This window comes from Globicephala melas, chromosome 15 (assembly GCF_963455315.2).
Source record: "Globicephala melas chromosome 15, mGloMel1.2, whole genome shotgun sequence".
In the NCBI taxonomy this organism is placed as follows: domain Eukaryota; kingdom Metazoa; phylum Chordata; class Mammalia; order Artiodactyla; family Delphinidae; genus Globicephala; species Globicephala melas.
In genome coordinates, this window is record NC_083328.1 from 72,342,913 (window position 1) to 72,365,119 (window position 22,207).

A 22,207-nucleotide genomic window follows, 5' to 3' on the forward strand; every position below is an offset into this window, starting at 1 on the left:
ATGTACCTGCGGGGTCTTCGAAATGAGAAAGAGAGAGAACTGGTGTATCACAGAGAACAGCCAATACAAACCTACAGGAGAAGAGAGAAGGTAATCTGAACAGAAACTGACGATGAAAATGACACCGAAGGATCCACAGATACAGTGTGACGCGCATGCGCGCGCGCACACGCACAAACACACACACACTCATGTTCTGGATCGAAGGAAAATCTCATATTCAGACTAAACATTTCAGGAGATGAATCAAAGGAGAGGAAGGTTACTGGTGCAACTGGATGTGGAATACCAAATGGAGAAATAAAACACATATCAAAAATTTAAAGAGATGGAAATGATGAGGTGAAATCAGAGAGGTTGGGGGGATGATGGAGGCAACCAAATACCTATTTGAATTATTCAATATTGGAATTATTATTATCGGAAAAATGGAAATTCATCAAATGGAAGAAGTGGAAGGCAGGCAATAACGAAACAAAACAATGGAGGAAATTTTCCCTGAAATTTTTCCAACAAAGACCTGATCAGAAGATTTTAAGGGGTCACTGAATTCCAAACAGAGCTTCTCCCCACCCCCCCCCAAAAAAAACGAACACCAAGTATACATATAAAGCTTACCAACCTCCAGAGAGGGAAAATAAGTAACTTACAATGAAAATCAGTGAGGCTGGCATTGGACTTCTCATCTGCGATACTGGAAGTAAATGATGATGTAATAATATCTACAGACTTTTGAGGGGAAAAGGGAATCCTAAAGGAAGACTAATAATAATACGGGACTATAAATACTGAAGGATCTCAGCCTGGTACTTGGGGAGGGGCAGGTGGAGAGGAAAAAATTAAAGCATTTAAATCTCTTTGGGGCTTGGGGAGCATGATGTAAAAGAATTACAATCGGTCTTTTTTTTTTCTCTTTTTTTGCGTTACACGTGCCTCTCACTGTTGTGGCCTCTCCCATTGCGGAGCACAGGCTCCAGACACGCAGGCTCAGAGGCCATGGCTCACGGGCCCAGCCGCTCCGTGGCATGTGGGGTCTTCCCAGACTGGGGCACGAACCCGTGTCCCCTGCCTCGGCAGGCGGACTCTCAACCACTGCGCCACCAGGGAAGCCCAATCGGTCATCTTAATGTGAAGAAATAGATGGGTGTTTTTCATATAATGGAAGATTATATAATTGTGATTATGTATTTTTTTTCTGAATATGAAAAAGAAAAGGTAATTGCTAGCTCTATAGAACACCAAAATCTAAAAGAAAAACAGAGGGAATTCCCTGGCTGTCCAGTGGTTAGGACTCCACGTTCTCACTGCCAAGGGCCCGCATTCAATTCCTGGTTGGGGAATTAAGATTCCACAAGCTGTGAGGCCCAGCCAAAGAAACCCCAAACAACTACAAAAAACCCTCATTAAACTGTATACTTAATAGGTGTGTAATTTGTTGTATGTAAATTATACTTAAAAAAAAATAAAAGAAAAACAGATAATAAATGGCCATATTATCAAGCCAGAAAAACAAGAAAAAGGAAGAGAAATAACAAAGTAAATAAATAGTAAGCTCGAATTAAAATGGAAGGAATAAAATAAAATATATCCATTTTTACAGTAATCTCAAAGGGACTGAATTGTCCTATTAAAACGCAAGGTGTGCTAAATAGGATTAGAGAACAAAACCCAGGCATATGCTACTGTTAGGAATCCTGTATCAGCCAGAAATGCGTGTAACAGAAACCTGAATCACAGTGGTTTAAACATATGAGAAATTTGTTTTTCCTTGTGTAACAAGAGGTACGCGCAGAGCTAGGGCAGCTGCTCAGAAAAGCTCTAATCTCTACTGTCAATTCTAGATTCCCCTCACCCTTGGCACCTCTGCTGGATATGGTGGCTTACCTGGTGGTGTGACCTTCAACCCTCATTCCTAAGGGATCTGAGCCCTTCCTGGTAACTATGCTGTTCTCAGTTTGAGGCCATGATGGATGGATATGTCCATCTACCATCAAAATTGGGCACCTCCTCCATATCCCAAGCTCAGGCTTCTTCCTCCTCTGTCAACTGGTTATAAGGAACCCACTTCCCACTGCATACAGCCATAGGTTTTTTTTTCTTTTGGCAGTGCCAAGTGGCTTGTGGGACCTTAGTTCCCTCACCAGGGATTGAACCCGGGCCCCCAGCACTGGAAGCTTGGAGTCCTAGCCACTGGACAGCCAGGGAATTCCCTCAGCCATAGGTTTAAGCCAAGGAGCAGGCAACAGGTGGATGAAATGGGGGTCAGGGTTGCTTACTCACTCAGCTTGCTTGTGCCATCTGGCCCTCCTCTGCTCAATCTTGGCAACTCCGGTGGGAGGGTGAGGGCATGCAGCATCTCTGAAGAAGTCCTCCCAGGAGAGACTCCTTTTGAATCACTGAAAGTGGTGTCTCTCAGAGGAGTCAGAAAGGGGCAGAGGGACATTCTGAACAATGACAAGACCTCCAGTTAGGAATTGTTGAGGTTGGACACTGCCATGGCAGTCCCCAAATTATAGGAGAAAGAATTATGCTACGTGTCCCTAACTTCAGGTGTGGTACAACGATGGCATCTTCTCTTCATTCATCTCCCCTTATTCCAGTGTTTCCCAACCTTTATTTTTTTAAGTTATAGCTCCTCCAAGGGGACTTTTTAGATATTATTTTTCCTAATTGTCCTCCCCATAAAAATTTAATACCACAGATATACTGCGTATCTATTTATGTAATATGGTCCTTTGAGGGCCACAAACCATTGTAATAGCTAAGAATTTTTTCAGGCTTCAAGAACAAACTTTCACCCCCTTGCGGGCAATATTGCCCCTGTTGAGAATGCATGTCTATTCCGTTAAGAAAAAACTAAAGCAGGAAGGAAAAAAGCAGTATTATAATTTAAATTATCTGATATGTTTTTTTGACAGAAACGCAGTGACACACGTAACTGTGAAAAATGTCTCCCCAGCACTGTGCATTAATGTGGGTTAATGAAAATGGGTGGCTGAAATGAGGAGAGTGGGGATTGGAAGGCAGACCGCTTTCAGCCGGAGCAGAGACGTGGTGGAGTCTTTCATGTGCGACTAGAGCCCTCTGCTGGCCATTTTGGGAACATACCCTAGTAAATTTAATGTAGCCCATTCATTTACCTTTTATTTCCCCAGCATCCCTAACGTGTCATTGATGAGCTCTAGGCTTGGGTTTGAGGCTCAGCAAGGTTTAATAATCTTATGAGAAAAGGTTATTAAAGCCAGAACCACACAGTGGTAAGTGGTAAAGCTGGCATTCAAAGTCAGGTTTGTCTGAATCCAAAGCCCATACTTTCCTCCTCAGGAGGTTGAGTTTCATTTATTTATTCACCTATAGCTGTCCAACTGCTCCAGCACCATTTGTTGAAGTCTATTCTCCTCCACTGAATTCCTTCTGCACCTTTGTAAAAAACCAGTTGGGCATATTTGTGTGGGTCTATTTCCCATATAAAGCTTCCTCCCTAATTGTAAGCCCCTCCTTCCTCCATAGATGTAACTGCTATCCTAGATTTTCTGTTAACCAGCCACTGGCTTTCCTTTGTAGTTTTACTGCTTATATATGTATCCCTCAACAGTGTACTGTTGAATTCTTTGTTTTTGAACTTTATATAAATGCAATAATATGGTATTTATATTTTCCTTTTTTATTAAACATTATTGTTTTAAGATAACAATCATGATGTGTATAACTGAGCTTCATTTTCATTGGTGTATGTTATTCCCATTGTATAAACATACCAATATTCATCTAGTCTATTGTTAATGGACATTTGCTACTTTCTCTTTTTTTCAATTGTCATTACAAAACCCTGAAAGGTTGCAATGAACCTTCTTGTACATGTTTGTTGGTGCAGATGTGCAAGAGTTTCTTTAGGGCAAGGTTTTCCTGTGATGGAGTTGCTGGCATCCTGGATGAGCCCCTTCTCCTGTCCTTTCTCTGACATGGTGCAGGGTATTGCGTATCTTTGGTCCTCCCACACACTAAATGCCTGAAGCACCCTCAGTCATAGTGACAACGAATCACCCCAGTATTTCCAAACACCCTTTATAGAACGCCCAGTTGTTTTAGGGTATGTATCTAGAAGTACAATTGTTGAGGCACACATTATGTCACTGTTCAATTTTCACTTACATACTGTATTGTTGAGATTCAGAGAGAGGTGGGTTCCCTATGTAAATCCAACATACACGTAATTCATGTTATATAACACACTCATGCACTATATACCTATCCATATACTTCAGAAGGTCTTCACATATATATTTAACACTGCTGTGCCAATGACCTTAACTTATTCCCGACAAAAGCTCCACTTTCACATTCTATTAAGAACTGAATATTTTATTATCTTTTTTTGTAACAAGTTTGGTATCACATCTGAAATACGACTTCTATTTCCACAAGAACATTTTCCCACAAGAACATTTTTATCCATATCCCTTAAAATAATACATTTGCCCTCCATATTTTTGAATAGTTCTTGAGAGCTTTCACACAATCAAAGCATACATAGAGAGCTCCTATTTCGCTCCTATGTTACTTCTGTAATTCCAATTAGCTCTAACCTGTTGATAAAGACTTCCCTACATGTGTTGACATCTAAGCGGTTCTGTCCTATGATTTTGCTGATGTTCAATGGCTATGAACTGCAGAGGATGGCTTCTGCACGTGGAGAGTGTTGGTGGGAGTTTTCTTCTTATGTTTTTTTCTTTGATGTTTGGTGAGGGCTGACCTCTGGCTGAAGGTTTTTCTACATTCATTACATTCATAGGGTTTTTCCCCTGTGTGAATTCTCTGATGTTTTGTGAGGGCTGACTTTTCATAGAAGGTTTTCCCACATTCGGGACATCTGTAGGGTTTCTCTCCTGTATGAGTTCTCTGATGTACAATGAGGTTGGATTTCACGCAGAAAGATTTCCAGCATTCATTACACTTATAGGGTTTCTCTCCTGTGTGGGTCCTTTGATGTTGAGTAAGGTTTGACTTAACACAGAAGGTTTTCCCACATTCATTACATTTATAGGGTTTCTCTCCCGTGTGAGTTCTCTGATGTACGGTGAGGGCTGACTTCTGACAGAAGGATTTTCCACATTCACGACATTTGTAGGGTTTTTCTCCTGTGTGAGTTCTCTGATGCTCAGTGAGGTTGGACTTTACAAAAAAGGACTTCCCACATTCACTACATTCATAGGGCTTTTTTCCTGTGTGCACACTCTGATGTTGAGAAAGGTCTGTTTTCTTAGGGAAGCTGTCCCCACATTTATTACAGTCACAGGTTTTCTTCCCTTTGTGAGCCCTCTGATTTTGAGTGAGGTGTGATTTCTTATTTAAGACCCTCCCACTTTCACTACACTCATTATTTGGTTCCCCCAAGCACATTCTCTGATGTTGACTGAGTTTCAACGTCTTGTGGGAGGATTTCTCACACTTACTACCTTTAAAGCTTTTCTTGCTCGTGTTAATTCTCTGCTTTAGAGCGAGGCAGGACTCCTTTTTCACAGCTTTCTCACTATCATTACACTTACTGGGTTTTTCCGTTGTGTGAGTTCTCAGATGTTGAGTCAGGTGTGGCTTTTTGTGGAAGGATTTCCCACACTGGTTACAGTCATAGATTTTCTCTTCTGTATCAGTTCGTTCATTTTGAGTGTGGGATGACTTCTGCAAGGCTTCCTCACTTCTGTTATACTCATCAGGTTTTCCTCCTGTGTGCATTCTCTGATGTTGAGTAAGGTTCGACTTCTCGCTAAAAGATTTCCCCAATTTGTTACATTCACAGTGAGCTCTCTGATGTGCACGTTTTGACTTCAAGCATGAGGATTTCCTATTTTTACTGGATTCGTGTGGTTTCCTTTCCTTAAGAGTTCTTGGACAAGCACCAAGCTTTAACTTTTGGAGGAAGGCTTGTCCATATTTGTTACCTTCAGAGGGTTTCTCTCTTGTATGAGCTCTCTTACATGCAACAAAGACTGTTTTTCTGTGAAAAGCTTTCTCACAATGATTATATTCAAGACATTGCTCCAAAGCTGAATTCTTCTGACACTGAATAAAGTCCTCAATTTGTCTGTGGGATTTCCTCTTTTGATCATTTTCACTGGGCTTGTTCCCTGTATGGGTTTTCTCATTCACAGTAGTAAGGAATCCACATCCATTGAAATCATTAGATATTTTTCTCACACTGCTTCTATTACTAATAACTAATTCAAAAACACTTTTCAAGTTTGTTACAAATGGGTCACATTGATGGGATATTTTTTTTGAGGGCACTGGATTTGTGGTCATATTAAGTGTTTCTCTGAAGGTCTTATTTCTATCCTCAGTCAATGTTTTGTTGTTGATGAATAAACCTTGCCTCAAATACTTGTCTTCATTTTCTTGGTTTATCTCTTCCATGTTATTGGTTCTTTGGACTTATAGAAATATAAAAAATTAACATACATTATAAATCTTAACACATTTCTTAAGGAATAGGCTTGTATACAAATGCCCTAAGTTAAGTTAATTCTTAGGTTTGAGACACAGTCTCCTGGGATGAAAGAACTTCTAAGCACATATTTATCCTACTCTTTTAGTTGGTACATGAAAACAAAAACAAAAATACATATTGCAGTAGAAAAAGGGAGAGAAAGCTGAAAATTAATACTAGAAGCTTCGGCTTGTTACAAAAATTACCTCAAAATGGATGGAGAGTTTGAAATAAAACACAAGGAGTGGTGAAGTGAGTCCAAAGGATGTCAGGAAAACAAGTGATCCAAGGATGGAGGGTATTAAAAGAATGGGGCAAAGATAAGGGACACTGAATAGGGAGACAAGGAAGACTAAAGGGTGATCAAGGGAAGGGTCAGGGCAAAGATAGAGGATAAGCCATGTTTGCATATCATTTGATTCTATCAGAGCTAATCAATAGTTATTTGTCTTGACTGACAACTCTACTTTTCCCTCTTTCAATCTGCTGACGTACTGTACCAAATGACTGTGCCCTGTCACAATACTAATTTTTAATTTCACTTTTAAAATACTGAAGTATAATTGATTTACAATATTGTGTTAATTTTAGGTGTACAGCAAAGTGATTCGGTTATGCATGTACATATGTATATACCTATATTCTTTTTTCGATTCTTTTCCATTATAGTTTAATACAAGATATTGAATATAGTTCCCTGTGCGATACAGTAAAACCTTGTTGTTTAATTCTACTTTCACATCATTTTTTATTCCTCTCTGATTTCTCTTTTTTTGTGAGAACTCAAGCACCTGGCTATTCGACTTGGTCTTAGGACCTTTATTAATCTTTGTCTTAAAATTTTTTGGCTATGAGTGATTATTATTATCTTCTACTATTTTCATTTTATGCAATAACATTGGTTATATGCTTAAAAACTTAAGACTTCTCTGTAGCAGATAAAACAAATAGAGGCCGATATGCTAGCAAGAAAAATCTGATATTGGATTTTCATACTTAGACTTTATACTAGATTTTTATACCTAAATTCACAACACATGTTCAACTGATCATCCCACAAGCCTACAGTATTGTCAGCTCCTATCAGACCAGGGTATTTAATTCCATCAATTGTGTGTTTCCAACAACAAATACACTCTCATGGTCTTCACTTAGCACATATTATGTCCTTAGCTCTACTCAGAACCTAGATATCCTTCAGAGTAATGCTACTATTCCACTGTTAAAAAAACATCTCAACACTTTAAGTTCCATTTGTGGTAAAATCGCCAAGTAAATACTGTCTGCATAATATGTTCTATTTCCACAGCTACGTTACTTTCTCTCTATTTCTGTGAACAAGCCTGACTTTAATTGCTTTTGGCAGTTTTTCCACTTTTTTTTAAAGTTTGGGATTTCAGCTGCCTCGAACCTATAAGAAAAATGGAATTGACATTAAATTTTTTTTCCTTGTGGCCTTTGGATAATTTGCAGGGGGAAAAAAGGGGCGATGCTGACTACATTTGCATCTGCATATTGGGAATTCACTCTTTCCTTCTAAAAAACACTTTTTTTCACGTGGCTCCTGGGAAACCCCTGACTCCTGATTCTCCCTCTACCATAGTGGGTGCTCCTTCTTGGTCTCTTTTGCTAGAGCCCTATGTCTCCGTGACCTCCAAATGTAATGCTCAAGGGTGCAGTCCCTGACCTCTTCTCTTACCTACTATCTTACTCAGAGTAGAATTCAGTCTTACCAGGCCTATAAAACTTTGCCTCTAGCTAACTCTCTGATATCATCTGCTGTTTTCTCCTCACTGAACCCTCTCCGGTCCCACCAACTTCCCTGCTGTTCTCTGACTACACCAGGCATGCTCCTGTCTCACAGTCTTGGCATCTGCTGTTCCTTGATCTGGAATCTCTCAGATAACCCGTCGCTCACTCCATCCCTTCATTCAAGACTCCATTCTACTCTCCTGTTCAACTGTCCACCTCCTCAAAGGGGCCTTCCCTGACTTCCTTTTGAAAAAGGACTCCCTGTCGGTCTCCATCCCCTTCATCTGACTTTAATTTATCAGAGTATCAATTACTACCAGACATGTTACATATGGATCTGCTATTTGGATCTACTGACAGGAGCAGAGACTTTGCTTTGTATCTCCTGTGACTTAGAACATGACTGGTGCATAGCTGGTGCTTCGTAAATATTTATTGAATCAAATGATCCATCAACAAATGCATATTTACAGAACATTTGGCACAGGAGGGAAAGTAAAGGATAGCCATTATTGCACAGAGAGAAAAACAGAGAAATAAAGGTCTAGGATGAGGAAGGCAGCAACTGGATTCTACAAAAACCAAGCGAATCTCTCTCTATAAAAGTCAAACAGAAAACAAAGAGCATTTATATATGAGAGTGATATATGGAGGCTTAATATCTAAGGTATGGTCGTCATCTGCCTTTAGTCACTCCTAAAAGTCTGGAGCCTCTAAAAGAGATTCCTAAAACCCATTTCAAAGATATTACCCCCTGAACTGGCCACTTTGGATCCAGTTTCCCCTGGCTGCCTTCCAGGTGACCGCATTAACTCACCTGGGTGGCTCTCACTTGGGAGTTGTCCCTTTAATATCCACGGTTCTTCTTCTTGTTCCAACTTGAGTATCAGCTCAGGTTTGGAAACACAGTGACCTGTTGTGGGAAACGACATGGGACTTGGCAAAGTTGCTTAGGAGTCAAGCCCTTTGAAGAATCAGAAGGGAGAAGCTTTAGGAGCTGTAGAATGATGGGGACCCTTTCACTAGGGAGGTGAGAATACAATATCCTTTCAAGTTCCCTAAAAGGTTTTTGAATCCAAAACCTCATGTGCATGATGCGCCACAGTGACTTGGTTCCTAAGACAGGAAATGCATGCTGTTGGGAGCTGCACGGGAAGCTGGGCTTACCCAGGGACACCAGGTGCCCGTAGTTCTCCAGCATCACATCCCTGTACAGGAGCCTCTGAGCACGGTCCAGCAACTGCCACTCCTTCTGGGTGAAGTCCAATGATACATCCTCGAACAACACCGATCCCTGTAATAGCCCAAGGCTGCTCAGTCTGCAGTGCTCAAGACCAGATGGCACGGGAAATATGTAGGGGGTACTGATCCTACCGTATTCACTGTAAAGAGTTGCCCAGAAAATGTTATAAAGGTCGTCTACCACATACCTTCCATCATGTTATACAGGCAGACCCCAGAGATATTGCAGGTTTGGTTCCAGACTACTGCAATTGAGTCACACGAATTTTGGGGGGTTTCTCAGTGCATATAAACATTATATTTATGCTATTTACTAAGCGTGCAATAGCATTATATCTAAAAAAGCAATGTACATGCCTTAATTTAAAAACACTTTATTGCTTAAAAAATGCTAACAATCGAGCCTTCAGCAAGTTGTAATCTTTTTGCTGGTGGAGGGTCTAGCCGTGATGTTGGTGGCTGATCAGGGTGGTGGCTGCTGAGAGCTGAGGTGACCATGGCAATTTCTTAAAATAAGACAACAATGAATTTTGCCACATTGATTGATTCTTCCTTTCATGAACGATTTCTCTTTAGCATGCAATGTTGTTTGATAGCATTTTACCCACAGTAGGACTTGTTTCAAAATTGGAGTCAATCCTCTTAAACCCTGCCACTGCTTTATCAACTAAGTATGTGTAATATTCTAAATCCTTTGTTGTCATTTCAACAATCTTTGCAGCATCTTTCCCAGGAGTAGATTCCATCTCAAGGAGCCACTTTCTTTGCTCATCCAAAAGATGCAACTCCTCATCTGCTAAAGTTTTATCATGAGATGGCAGCAATTCAATCACATCTTCAGGCACCACTTCTAATTTTAATCCTATTGCTATTTCCACCACCTCTGAAGTTACTTCCTCCACTGAAGTCTTGAACTCCTCAAAGTCATCCTTGGGGGTTAGAATCAACTTCTTCCAAACTCTTGTTAATGTTGATATGTTGACTTCTTCCCATGAATCACAAATGTTCTTCATGGCATCTAGAATGGTAAATGCTTTCCAAAACGTTTTCAATTTATTTTGCCCAGATCCATCAGAGGAATACCCATCTACAGCAGCTATCACCTTATTTTCTTAATTAATTAATTTATTTATTTTTGGCTGCTTTGGGTCTTTGTTGCTGTGCGTGGGCTTTCTCTGGTTGCAGCGAGCAGGGAGTACTCTTTCATTGTGGTGACAGACTTCTCATTGTGGTGGCTTCTCTTGTTGCAGAGCACGGGCTGTAGGCACGCAGGCTTCAGTAGTTGTGGCACGCGGGCTCAGCAGTTGTGGCTCACGGGCTCTAGAGCGCAGGCTCAGTAGTTGTGGCACACGGGATTAGTTGCTCTGCGACATGTGGGATCTTTCTGGAACAGGGCTTGAACCTGTGTCCCCTGCATTGGCAGGCAGATTCTTAACCACTGCACCACCAGGGAAGCCCAGTTACCACCTTATGAAGTGTACTTCTTAAAGAAATTACTCCTTGCTCCATGAGCTGCACAATGCATGTTGTGTTAGCAGGCATGAGAACCACATTAATGTCATCGTCCATCTCCATCATAGCTACTGAGTGACCAGGTGCATTGTCAATGAGCAGTAATATTTTGAAAGGAATCTTTTTTTGGGGGGGCAGTGGGTCTCAACAGTGGGATTAAAATATTCAGAAAACCATGTTATAAACAGATGTGCTGGCATCCAGGCTTTGTTGTTCCATTTATAGAGCCCAGGCAGAGTAGATTTAGCATAATTCTTAAGGGTCCTAGGATTTTCAGAATGGTAAATGAGCATTGGCTTCAACTTCAAGTCACCAGCTGCATTAGCCACTAACAAGAGAGTCAGCCTGTCCTTTGAAGCCAGGCATTGACTTCTCCTCTCTAGCTATGAAAGTCCTAGATAGCAGCTTCCTGACCTCTCTCAGTCTTCATAATACTGAAGAGAGTTACGGTCTTTCTCTAGATTAGTCTTTGGCTTAAGGAAATGTGGCTGCTTTGATCTTCTATCCAGACCACTAAAACTTTCTCCGTATCAGCAATAAGGCTGTTTCGCTTTCTTATCATTTGCGTGTTCACTGAAGTAGCACTTTTAATTTCCTTCAAGAACTTTTCCTTTGCATTCACAACTTGGCTAACTGTTTCGCACAAAAGGCCTAGCTTTCAGCCTGTCTCAACTTTCAACATGCCTCCTTCGCTAAGCTTAATCATTTCTAGCTTTTGATTTTTAATGAGAAACATTCAACTGTTCCTTTCACTTGAACACTTAGAAGCCATCATAGGGCTATTAAGTGGCCTAATTTCAATAGTGTTGTATCTCAGGGGATAGGGGGGTCTAAGGAGAGGGAGAGAGATGGGGGAAGAGCTGGTCAGTGAAGCAGTCAGAACACACAGAACATTTATAGATTAAGTTTGCCGTCTTATATGGGCAAAGTTCGTGGTGCCCCAAAACAATTATAATAGTAACATCAAAGATCACTGATCACAGATCACCCTAACAAATACAATAATAATGAAAAAGTTTGAAATATTACAAGAATTGCCAAAATGTGACACAGAGACACGAAGTGAGCAAATGCTGTTGTAAAAATGGCACCAATAGGCGCAGTGGTTGAGAGTCCACCTGCCGATGCAGGGGACACGGGTTCGTGCCCTGGTCCAGGAAGATCCCACATGCCGTGGAGTGGCTAGGCCCGTGAGCCATGGCCGCTAAGCCTGAGCATCCGGAGCCTGTGCTCCGCAACGGGAGAGGCCACAACAGTGAGAGAACCGCGTACCGCAAAAAAAAAAAAAAAAAAAAAAAAAAAAATGGCACCAATAGATTTGCCTGATGCAGGGTTGCCACAAACCTTCAATTTGTAAAAAAAATGCAGTATCTGCAAAACTCAATAAAGCAAAGTACAATAAAATGAAGTCTGCCTGTATTTTGTTGGAGAAAGAGAAATCATACCAGAAATACTCTGCCTCTATCTTTAGTTGGTGATTCATAAAACAATTTGAGTTCCTCTATAGGCCTACAATTGTCCTAGCCATAGAGGATGCTAAGGTAAGACACTTGTCCTGTTTTTTGTTTTTTTAATTTATTTTATTGAAGTATAGTTGATTTACAATGTTGTGCTAATTTCTACTGTACAGCACAGTGATTCAGTTATACATATATATACATACTTTTTCATTCTTTTCTATTATGGTTTATCACAGGATATTGAATATACTTCCCTGTTCTATACAGTAGGACCTTGTTGTTTATCCATCCTATATATTAATAGTTTGCATCTGCTAACCCTGAACTCCCAATCCGTCCCTTTGGCAACCACAAGTCTGTTCTCTATGTCTGTGGGTCTGTTTCTGTTTTGCAGATAAGTTCATTTGTGTCATATTTTAGATTCCACATATAAGTGATATCACATGGTATTTGTCTTTCTCTTTCTGACTTAGTTCATTTAGTATGATAATCTCTAGGTCCATCCATGTTGATGCAAATGGCATGATTTCATTCTTTTTTACGGCTGAGTAGGATTCCATTGTGTATGTGTGACACTGGTTCTGTCTTTAAGGAGTTTACAGAATGATGGGACTTTCTACATGAACATAGACATGCAGTAATAACTTACAGGAACCATGAAAAAATGTGTGTACGAGGTAGAGTGAGGTCACAAAGGGAGAGGGGGGTTAAATCTCAGTTTTTTCAGGGTATGCTTCACGGAGGAGAAAAAGATTTGATTGCACAACCTAACGTCCTCTGCCTCCAAAAGTAGAGCAGGGAGAGTCATAAAAACACCAATATACTTCTCAGAGCAGAGGAAGTTTCTGGAAGATATAGAGTAGGAGGCAGATACTGGAGGCATTGTGCTCACCCCTTAATGCAAACATAGAATGTGCAAAAGTCTCAAGTTCTGTTCAGAGCCCGGAGAGACCTCCCAGCTCAGCAGCAGCTGCAGCTGGAAGCCGAGATGGGCTCTGGGCTGAAGAACAGTGAACGTGAGTCACGGAAGGGCTGCCACACTCCTGACCCCCAGAAGGAGTGGGCTGAGGGTTAACACTCAGGAGAACGTTCCCTGTAAAAAGCAAGGAACTTCAACAAGGACTTGATGTATAGCACAGGGAACTCTACTCAACACTGTAATAACCTATATGGGACAAGAATCTGAAAAAGAATAGATGTATGTACATGTATAACTAAGTCACTTTGCTGTACACCTGAAACTAACACAACATTGTTAGTCAACTCTACTCCAGTATAAAGTAAAATTAAAAAAAAAAAGCAAGGAACTGCCTCTAGGTGTCTGCGTGAACTTTGCATCCAAAGAGAGGAGCAGGGTACTGTGCTTAGTCCCCTGATTCGGTCACAGCTTTTGTTTTAAGGCAACTCTGGGGAGACAGACTATCATGCTCTGCTATCAGGTAAGGCACTACCCCCTTTGGCGGGTGGAAGGGGGTCCCCTCAAGCTTTGTCCCTCTCTGGAGAGCCTAAGTGAAGCCTGTTCTGTACACAGAACCCAATAATCCGTATAAGAGGCCCCAAGTCAGTCCTTTCGTTCAGAGGAAAATCTTGCCAAGGAAACAGACTTGTCGCGCATCACACATCGGCTGCCCACATTGATCTAATGAGGTCTTTACCTTTCTCTTCATACAGAAAACAGCAAAGGGTCCAGATGCTGGAGGGAAAACAATGATCTGAGAAAGCAGAAGCAGGAATAACAGATTTGAAGGCTGCTAAACAAATTTAATGCCAGTAAAAAGCAACAGCCTGAAAGATAAGTACCAAGACCAAAAGACTGAAGACTATGAAAACAAATGTAAGTAAAGATACTGAAGAGAATAATTTTTAAGTATTCCCATTGGTGTCTGCAAATCATAAACGAGAGTCTTATTTCCCTAAAAGGAGAAAAGTTGGCTATGAACACAGAAAAAGGATACAGATATTAAATATGCTTTTGCTGACTTAGGACAACAAAAAACCCCCCAAACTCTTAAGACTTGGAAACAAAATGACCCAAATGACAAAAATGAGCAAATCTCTCAACGCACAGAATAAAAACACGGAAAAATGGAAATGATGAAAGTAAAGGAGCACAGAGGGCCGACTGGGGAGAGGCACTGACCATCTCATGGGATTTCTGGGTGGCAGGAACAAAGAGAGTGGAGGGAAGGAAATAATCACAGAAAGAACCGAAAATGTCCCAGAGCAAGTCAGTCTTCATCCCCATAGGATCCATCCAATTACCAAGCAGGCACTCTGAAAAAAGACAGGCAGCCAGACAACACTGCCTGCGGAAATACCTGAAGCCCAAGGATAATGAAAAACTCGCAAGAAGAAAAAATAAAACCGGTTACTACAAAGGAACGAGAATCGAGCTGCCACACGACTTCTCAGTCTCCCCAGATACTAGGAGCTAACGCAGATCATCCACAATCTTCTGAAGGAAAGGGATTTCACCCCCAAATTCTATAACCAGTCGATCATTCGTGGAGTGGGGCAGAATAAAGGCTCTTTCGGATACCCAGGCTCAGAAGGCGTATAACCACATAGTGATTCTGTAGACCGCTCCAGAGGCCTCTATCAAAACTCAGCAGAATCTGGGAAAGAATGCATGCCATATGGAAATCGTGGTGGACAGACAGAGCTACAGGAACTGGTTCTTGGTACAGTCAGAGAGGGTGGGTGACTTGCAGACTATGAAAGGGAAGCGTGCGTGGAGCTAAGATTTACTTTATTTTATACGTCCTATGTCTTATTTGGCAACCCTAGGCCTAAGAGATCTCCCATTCCGAGATCTTGGGCTGGTTGGAACACAAGCAGATGATGACTTACTCCCAACAAAGGGTGGAAAGTTTGCAGTGGACTTGGACTCCAGGTCTCCATCTGGCCAAATTTCTAATGATGTATCCTTAGAATGACTGCAGTTACAAGCTCTTGAGAAGTTATTTACTTTTACTTCAGTGAAAAGGGGATAATAAAAGTGCCTACCTCCTAATGCTGTTGTCAGAATTACATGAGCTAATCCAGGTAAGGAATTTAAGAGTGACTGGAGCATAATAAGCAGCCCTAATTTGTAGGTAATATTATAACTATTATAATTCTGTCACTTTATCTTCAAACTTGGGACAGCAAAAATAAGCGGGAAATGTATATTAGAATTGAAATAATTATTGTTTAAGTAGCTAGAAGATGTGATACGATTAACAAAGAATTCTAAGAATACATAATTATTATGTAAAGAGAAAATGAAATAAAGAATATTTAGTGCATTTCCACAAAGCCCAAGGTAAGGGAGGAGTGTATCTTATTTGGATGAAACTACAGATGAAAATGTTCCTGCTGTTGGTAGAAAAATGTGTTCACATATGTGTTAAACACATCAAAGGTAATAATGGAATAAAAATAAAATGTAGACCTTCAAAACCAGTAGAAGAAGAAAGAAGGAAAGTAAAATAAAACAGGAAAACGTTGGGAAATGAAAAGATGAGGAAGGACAATTGACAAGAAAGTTATTAAAAACGCAAAGCAACTCTTAGATGTCACTGAAAAATACTGAGTAATAAGTAATCAACTCACCTGGGTTGTGTTCATTTTCTCCTGCTCCTGGAAAAGTTCAGAGAACTGTGAAGGCAGAGCTGAAGGAAAGGGAGGGAGCAAAGAAATTGTGAGAAATATGATCAACCTTGAAGGTCCTTATAGCAACTTGCCTAGAAATCCCCACGTATTAGCTGACAGTCACATGGTGGGAGATTGTCTCTGACCCTTCAGAAGGGGCAGGCATGCTGAGGGGACTCTTGCAACCCTGGTATAACCAGGGGGAGCTAAAAGAAGCAGGCTTTTCATGGTGGAGAGTAAATATTTTTTCCTTATTGGTTTCTTACAATTTATAGCCTTCTTTGATTTAATAGCAGACAATATATAAATATAAAAAATAATAAATATATATAAAATATAAATATATTTATATATATATTATATATATAAATATATATATAAATATATATATTTATATATATAATATATATAAATATATAATATATATATTTATATATATAAATAAATATATATAAAATATAAAATAAGGTAAAATCCAACTAAGAAAGACCTGGTTAAACCCAGATAGCATAGCAAGCATGCCATGCTGTGCTTTTGGTTATTATTAAACCTGTTACATTTCTGAAGTTTTTGATGTCTGGGATTTACATTAAAATAATCCAGTAGAGGGCTTCCCTGGTGGCATACTGGTTAAGAATCCACCTGCCAAGACAGGGGACATGGGTTCGCGCCCTGGTCCGGGAAGATCCCACCTGCCGCGGAGCAGCTAAGCCTGTGCACCACAACTACCGAGCCTGCACTCTAGAGCCTGCGAGCCACAACTACTGAGCCCATGCGCCTAGAGCCTGTGCTCCGCAACGAGAGAAGCCACCACAAAGAGAAGCCCACGCACTGCAACGAAGAGTAGCCCCCGCTCACTGCAACTAGAGAAAGCCAGTGTGCAGGGATGAAGACCCAACGCAGCTAAAAAAATTAAATTAATTAATTAATTAAAAAAAATAATAATCCAGTAGAAGAAGGTGGAGGGGGAAAGTGTATGCACGTGTGCGTACGTGCGTGCATGTTAGTGGCAGGGAGGATATATATGTTGATAATTGCTGAAGCTGTGACAAGTATATACAGTCATATTATTTTCTTTACTGTTGTATGTTTTGAATATTTCCATTTTAAAAAGTGTATAAAATGATGCAACAACCAAAACCTGACAGAAATTCTACTGATATTTTTAACTCCGTGAAGTTAAAGAATTAATAGGAACTTCTGACAACAGGGATAGGGGTGCTTTAACAAGTCTATTTTTTTTAAAAGGGATTTATTCTCCTTTGGTTCCAGTGTCTTCAAAGGATGTTTTACTAAGACACTTGTTTTGACTTAACTGAGATGCGGTGGGCAGAACAGTGGCTGGGGAGGCAGAGGCCCTGGACGCGCCTTTTGGTTCCACCACTTAGGAATAATACAAAGCTAGATTATAAGAATGTGGGTATAATAATATTAGTGATACCAACAATACTTGCATAGTGCTTACTATGTAACAGACATTGTTCTAAGTCCTTTACATATATTAACCTCATTTATTCCTTAAATGGAGCAAGATGAGGAATCTGGGAATAACATCTACACACCAGTGTATATAAAACAGATAAACAATAAGGACTTACTGTATAGCACAGGGAACTATACTCAATATTTTATAATAACCTATAATGGGAAAAGAATTTGAAAAAGAATATATATATGCATAACTGAATCACTCTGTTGTACACCTGAAACTAACACAACACTGTAAATCAACTATACTTCAATAAAAAAAAATATAATAGAAAAAAACAAAGCAGAAATTAAAAATTTAACACACACCTACAAAATTGCAAGTCCATTTGTGTAAGCAATTTTCCCCAAATCTTCAAGAAAAACAATAATCTACAGAATACATGCCAGAAACAGAAAAATAAGCTTCCCCAATTCAATCTGTATGGCTCCTGTACTCTTGAGGCCAGTGTCAGTTTAGGGTAAGTGGAGAAAAATTAGCCACTTGTTTCCCCGTATAAACTTAGATACAAGAATCCTAACAAGGATTAACAAACTAAATAAAGCAATTCAATTAAAAAATTTTTTTAAAGAGCAAGCTGTAGGTACTATTATTATCCCATTTTATAGATGAGGAAATTGAGAAGTTAAAGTAATGCTGTAGAGCTGGGCTTTGACCCCTGGCGGTGTGGCTCCAGAAACCCTGTATTTAACCCCACGCTAATTACTTCCTCAGGCCCCCAATTGAACTCCTGAAAACTCTTCCTGTACCTGGATAAAGTCAGGGATGGGGGGCGGGGCATATCTCTAAATTCATGATGGTGGGCGTGGCTTGAGGGCTGTGCAAAATCCCGGAAGAGGGGCTGGAGAATTAAGGGCATCTGGGAGGAGTGGAGAGAGTGCCTCCCTAGCCCTCCTCCCAGACATGTCCTCATCAACCGTCCTCAGAATTTCCTCTTCCTGAGAAGCCTGCCTCCTGCCCATCACCCTCAGCCCAATTCCCCCTCCCTTTGAAAAGTTGGCCCACACCTCACGGACCAATGGTTCTGCACAACCTCTGGTGTCGTAGTGTTACTCAGGGCAGAAGGATCAGGAATTGCTTCCAAGCAAGCAAATAGAGAACCTGCTTGTTTCTCGGATCTCTGCCCTGCAGCTGTGGTGAGCGTGTCCGGGTAGCATGAGGATCTCCCAGGTAAGAGTCCTACTCCTGGTACCCCCTCCTTCTTTCCTCACAAGAGCTGTGTGATCCAGGGAAAACTTGTACCTGGCTGGGGCGGGGGGAGGGTAAATTCAAACAACTGGAATCTTCAGCCCCAGTCCCAACTCTCTCTTGCAATGAATTCACCATCCTCTACAATAGAAGTTCTCACAGAGTGGTCCCCAACCAGTTGCATCAGTGTCACCTGGGAACTTGATAGAAATGCAAATTCTTGGGCCCCTCCCCAAACCTCCTGAACCAGAAACTCTGGGGGTGAGGCCCAACAGAGCTATTGGGTTTTAACAAGCCCTTCAGCTGTTTCTGATACATACTTTTTTGAGAACCACTCCCAGAAAATCTCCAGAGCTTCTGGAAAAGACTCAGTCCCTGTACACTCCAGGTCCTTCCCTGTGGCTCTTAGGGACAGGCCACTCTGCTTAGTCCTGTGAAGGATGTGCTGCTAGACAAAACCCAGCATGGGATTTGGAAATAAAACTGTTTGAGGTTTGTAATCCCAGCTCCTTCAATTACTGGCCTGGAGACTTCCCCACCAGAGTCTTGGTTTTCTTGTCAGTTAAAATGGGATGGGTAATACTGACTTTCCAGGGGGTCTTTGAGAACCAATAACGATCTTAATGAAAACAACAGTGATAAAGGCAATTAACATTTCCCGGGTGCTTAGTGAATGCCAGGACCGCTGCTGAGTGTTTACAGGTTCTCTTAATTCAATCCTCAAAACGACTTTGAGACAGGTTTTTGGAATAACTTCCTTTGGCAGATGGGGAAACTGAGACTTAGAGGCTCATCATTTTGTCCATGGAGACTCAGTGGCCAGGCTAGAATTTGAACTTGTCTTAGTTCAAATTCAGGCTCTTAAATCAGCCTGCACATAATAAATGTTATCAGAATTTATTCTCACCCCCGCCGGTGTCCTGGATTTGACTCGATAATGAATGGTTGGCCAGGGCACATGCAAATTCGAGGAGCTTCTGGAAACAGCTCGTTACCATTAGGATGCTTTTTCTCAGCGCACTTCGTTCTGACCTAGTAACCCGCGCTTCTCCCTTAGCCTCTTCGTGGAACCTGTAGGTCCGTAGCCAAGCTGCTCTGTCACTTGGCTTTCTTTAGCGGCAAATGCAGACCAGACTCAGGAACAAGTGCTATATAGGGTCTCAGCCTGCGTGGGATTCGCGCAAGTTTTTGCTTCCACCAGGTGTGGGCACAAAACCTACCTCAAGCTCAGCAAAAAAAACCCCTCCAAACTAGGTTCTCACCTGTAGCGCACATCCTTCGTGCAGGACCCCTCACTGAGCAACGCGTAGACCCGAAGGCTCCGGAATTATCTGCCGCGCGAAGCTGGAGACCAGGGAGCGGGCGAACAATGAGGAGAAATGCACATGCGCAGAAGGAGCCGTGAGGGGCCAGTTCCCTGCGCTCTCCTCCCGGTAATCCATCAAATTCGGGACTCCGTTTCCCATAAGTCTCAGCGTCCCCTTCCTTAGAGAATGTCAGAAGAGTTCCTGCTTTACTTGGTGAGTTGGATAATTTGTCCACCTCCACTCAAAACTGGATTTCAAAAGTAATACACCGAAACTGTGGCTAAAACGGCAGATACACATAAATCTAACGAAGATTTGATCAAAGGAGAGTACTCATAATCTCCTCTCCCAGAAATGACCATGTTAGGTGATACCTTTATTAAAATAGGACCCTAAAAGTGGTGTGTTATTTTGACCTTGTCATTAAACAAGTGGTTAATAATTTTCTTATTCTTTTTGCATTTTTATTTTGAAAATTTTCAAACTTAACAGAAAAGTTGCAGGAATGATTCATTACGAATGAACACCTGTAAAATGTTTACTTAGCATCAATTGTTATTATTTTGCCACATTTGCATTCTCTCAATTCCTCTCTCTCATCTTCCTCAGCATTTGAGAGTAAGTTCAAACACGAACTGTCACCCCTAAAATTAGCATATATTTTCTAAGAGTAGAACATCCTTTTACATAACCACCACAAATCAAATTCAAGAAAGTGAACACTGATATACTATTATTATCAAATATGTAGACCATATTCAAATTTCACCCGTTGTACCAATAATGTCCTTTATAACTATTTTTTTTTCTGATCTAGCAACTGATTCAGAGTCCTTACATCCAGTTGTCATGTCATTTAGACCTCTTTCATCTAGTTCCTCAGCCTTTTTTGTCTTTTACGACATTGGTAACTTTGAAGAGGACAGACTTGTTTTGAAGTGTTCCTTCATTTGGATTTGTCTGACTGTTTCCCCACAATTAAATTCAGGTTATACATTTCTTGGCATAACATAATGGATGTTATGTTCTTCTCAGTAAATTACACCAGATGAGTTTCACACACATGATGTCAGTTTGTCCCACTTTTGGTAATATTAACTTTGATTCCGTGATTAAGATGATGTGCAGGTCAACGTACTTTTATATCAATTGTTTCTCTTATGCCAATAGTAGTAATAGGAAATAAGTTCCAGTCACAGTAGCAGTCAGTATCTAGGACTAGGTTAACAAGAATTGGGCAGAACTTACACAAAAGAAACTATTACACTCTAACTGTGTGACATTAAAATGTGAACGGAGATATGTACTGTCTTCCTAGATAGGGAGACAACATTCTTTAACAAAATTCCAATCAAAATCTCAATAAGTTGAGTGATGTGGTTTCTTCCTTTAATTTTAATTTTATTTTACTTTACAGAACACATCTAAATTTCATCTGGAAGAACAGAAAAAAAAAAACCCTAGGAAAAAAGCCAGGACTTTAAAAAAAATCAGAATACCTGTATTTCCTATTAGATATGAATATGAATAATATTAACATAATACTCAAAAAGCTGCCTCTGGGCTTCCCTGGTGGCGCAGTGGTTGAGAGTCCGCCTGCCAATGCAGGGGACACGGGTTTGTGCCCCGGTCCGGGAAGATCCCACATGCCGCGGAGCGGCTGGGCCCGTGAGCCATGGCCGCTGAGCCTGCGCATCCGGAGCCTGTGCTCCGCAACAGGAGAGGCCACAGCAGTGAGAGACCCGCGTACCGCCAAAAAAAAAAAAAAAAAAAAAAAAAAAGATTTTAAGGTGGAAGCTAATTGATAGTTGTGTTCAACTATATTTGATATTGTGCTTACCTCTTGAATCAATTATTGAGAGTGGGGTATTGAAATTTCCAACTATAATTGTGAATTTATTTCTCTTTGACGTTCTTTTTGCATCATGTATTTTGAAGCTCTGTAGGTGCATAAACAATGCTCCTGATTAATTGACCTCTTTATCATTATTAAACAAACTTACATATTTAGCATGTAGTTATGATTGTGTTTTTTATTCCTTTGGTTAAATCCAAATTTTGTATGTCTGATTTTTTTCACTTTCATTTAAAAAAATTATTTCTTTAAATTTATTTTTATTATTAATTAATTAATTTATTT

General features: G+C 40.6%; 1 protein-coding gene across 3 annotated transcripts; it reads right to left on the reverse strand.

The window, feature by feature from the left end:
• Positions 1-4,336: 4,336 nt before the first annotated feature.
• On the reverse strand, positions 4,337-20,182 carry LOC132593469 (zinc finger protein 248). Of its 3 annotated transcripts, XM_060284745.2 has the most exons (6): positions 20,023-20,182; positions 16,045-16,103; positions 14,106-14,162; positions 9,404-9,530; positions 9,054-9,149; positions 4,337-6,428 (listed from the first exon to the last, which is right to left on the reverse strand). In XM_060284745.2, the coding sequence occupies exons 1-6, from the start codon at positions 20,033-20,035 to the stop codon at positions 4,654-4,656; spliced, it is 2,127 nt and encodes a 708-aa protein (XP_060140728.1). In that variant the 5' UTR covers positions 20,036-20,182; the 3' UTR covers positions 4,337-4,653. The 3 variants fall into 3 exon arrangements, with proteins under 3 accessions (XP_060140728.1, XP_069899725.1, XP_060140731.1); XM_070043624.1 differs by lacking the exon at positions 14,106-14,162 and having other exon boundaries at positions 4,338-6,428; XM_060284748.1 differs by lacking the exons at positions 16,045-16,103; positions 20,023-20,182 and adding an exon at positions 14,591-15,612 and having other exon boundaries at positions 4,338-6,428; positions 14,106-14,143.
• Between the last annotated feature and the right edge of the window lie 2,025 nt (positions 20,183-22,207).

What these genes read in the sequence shown, in the direction of transcription:
- LOC132593469 (XM_060284745.2), bottom strand. An exon ending in AGAAAATGAACACAACCCAG is followed by an intron (nt 14,163 to 16,044) that starts GTGAGTTGATTA and finishes CTGCTTTCTCAG; the next exon opens with ATCATTGTTTTCCCTCCAGC. An exon ending in CCCAAGTGAGAGCCACCCAG is followed by an intron (nt 6,429 to 9,053) that starts GTGAGTTAATGC and finishes TATTTCTATAAG; the next exon opens with TCCAAAGAACCAATAACATG.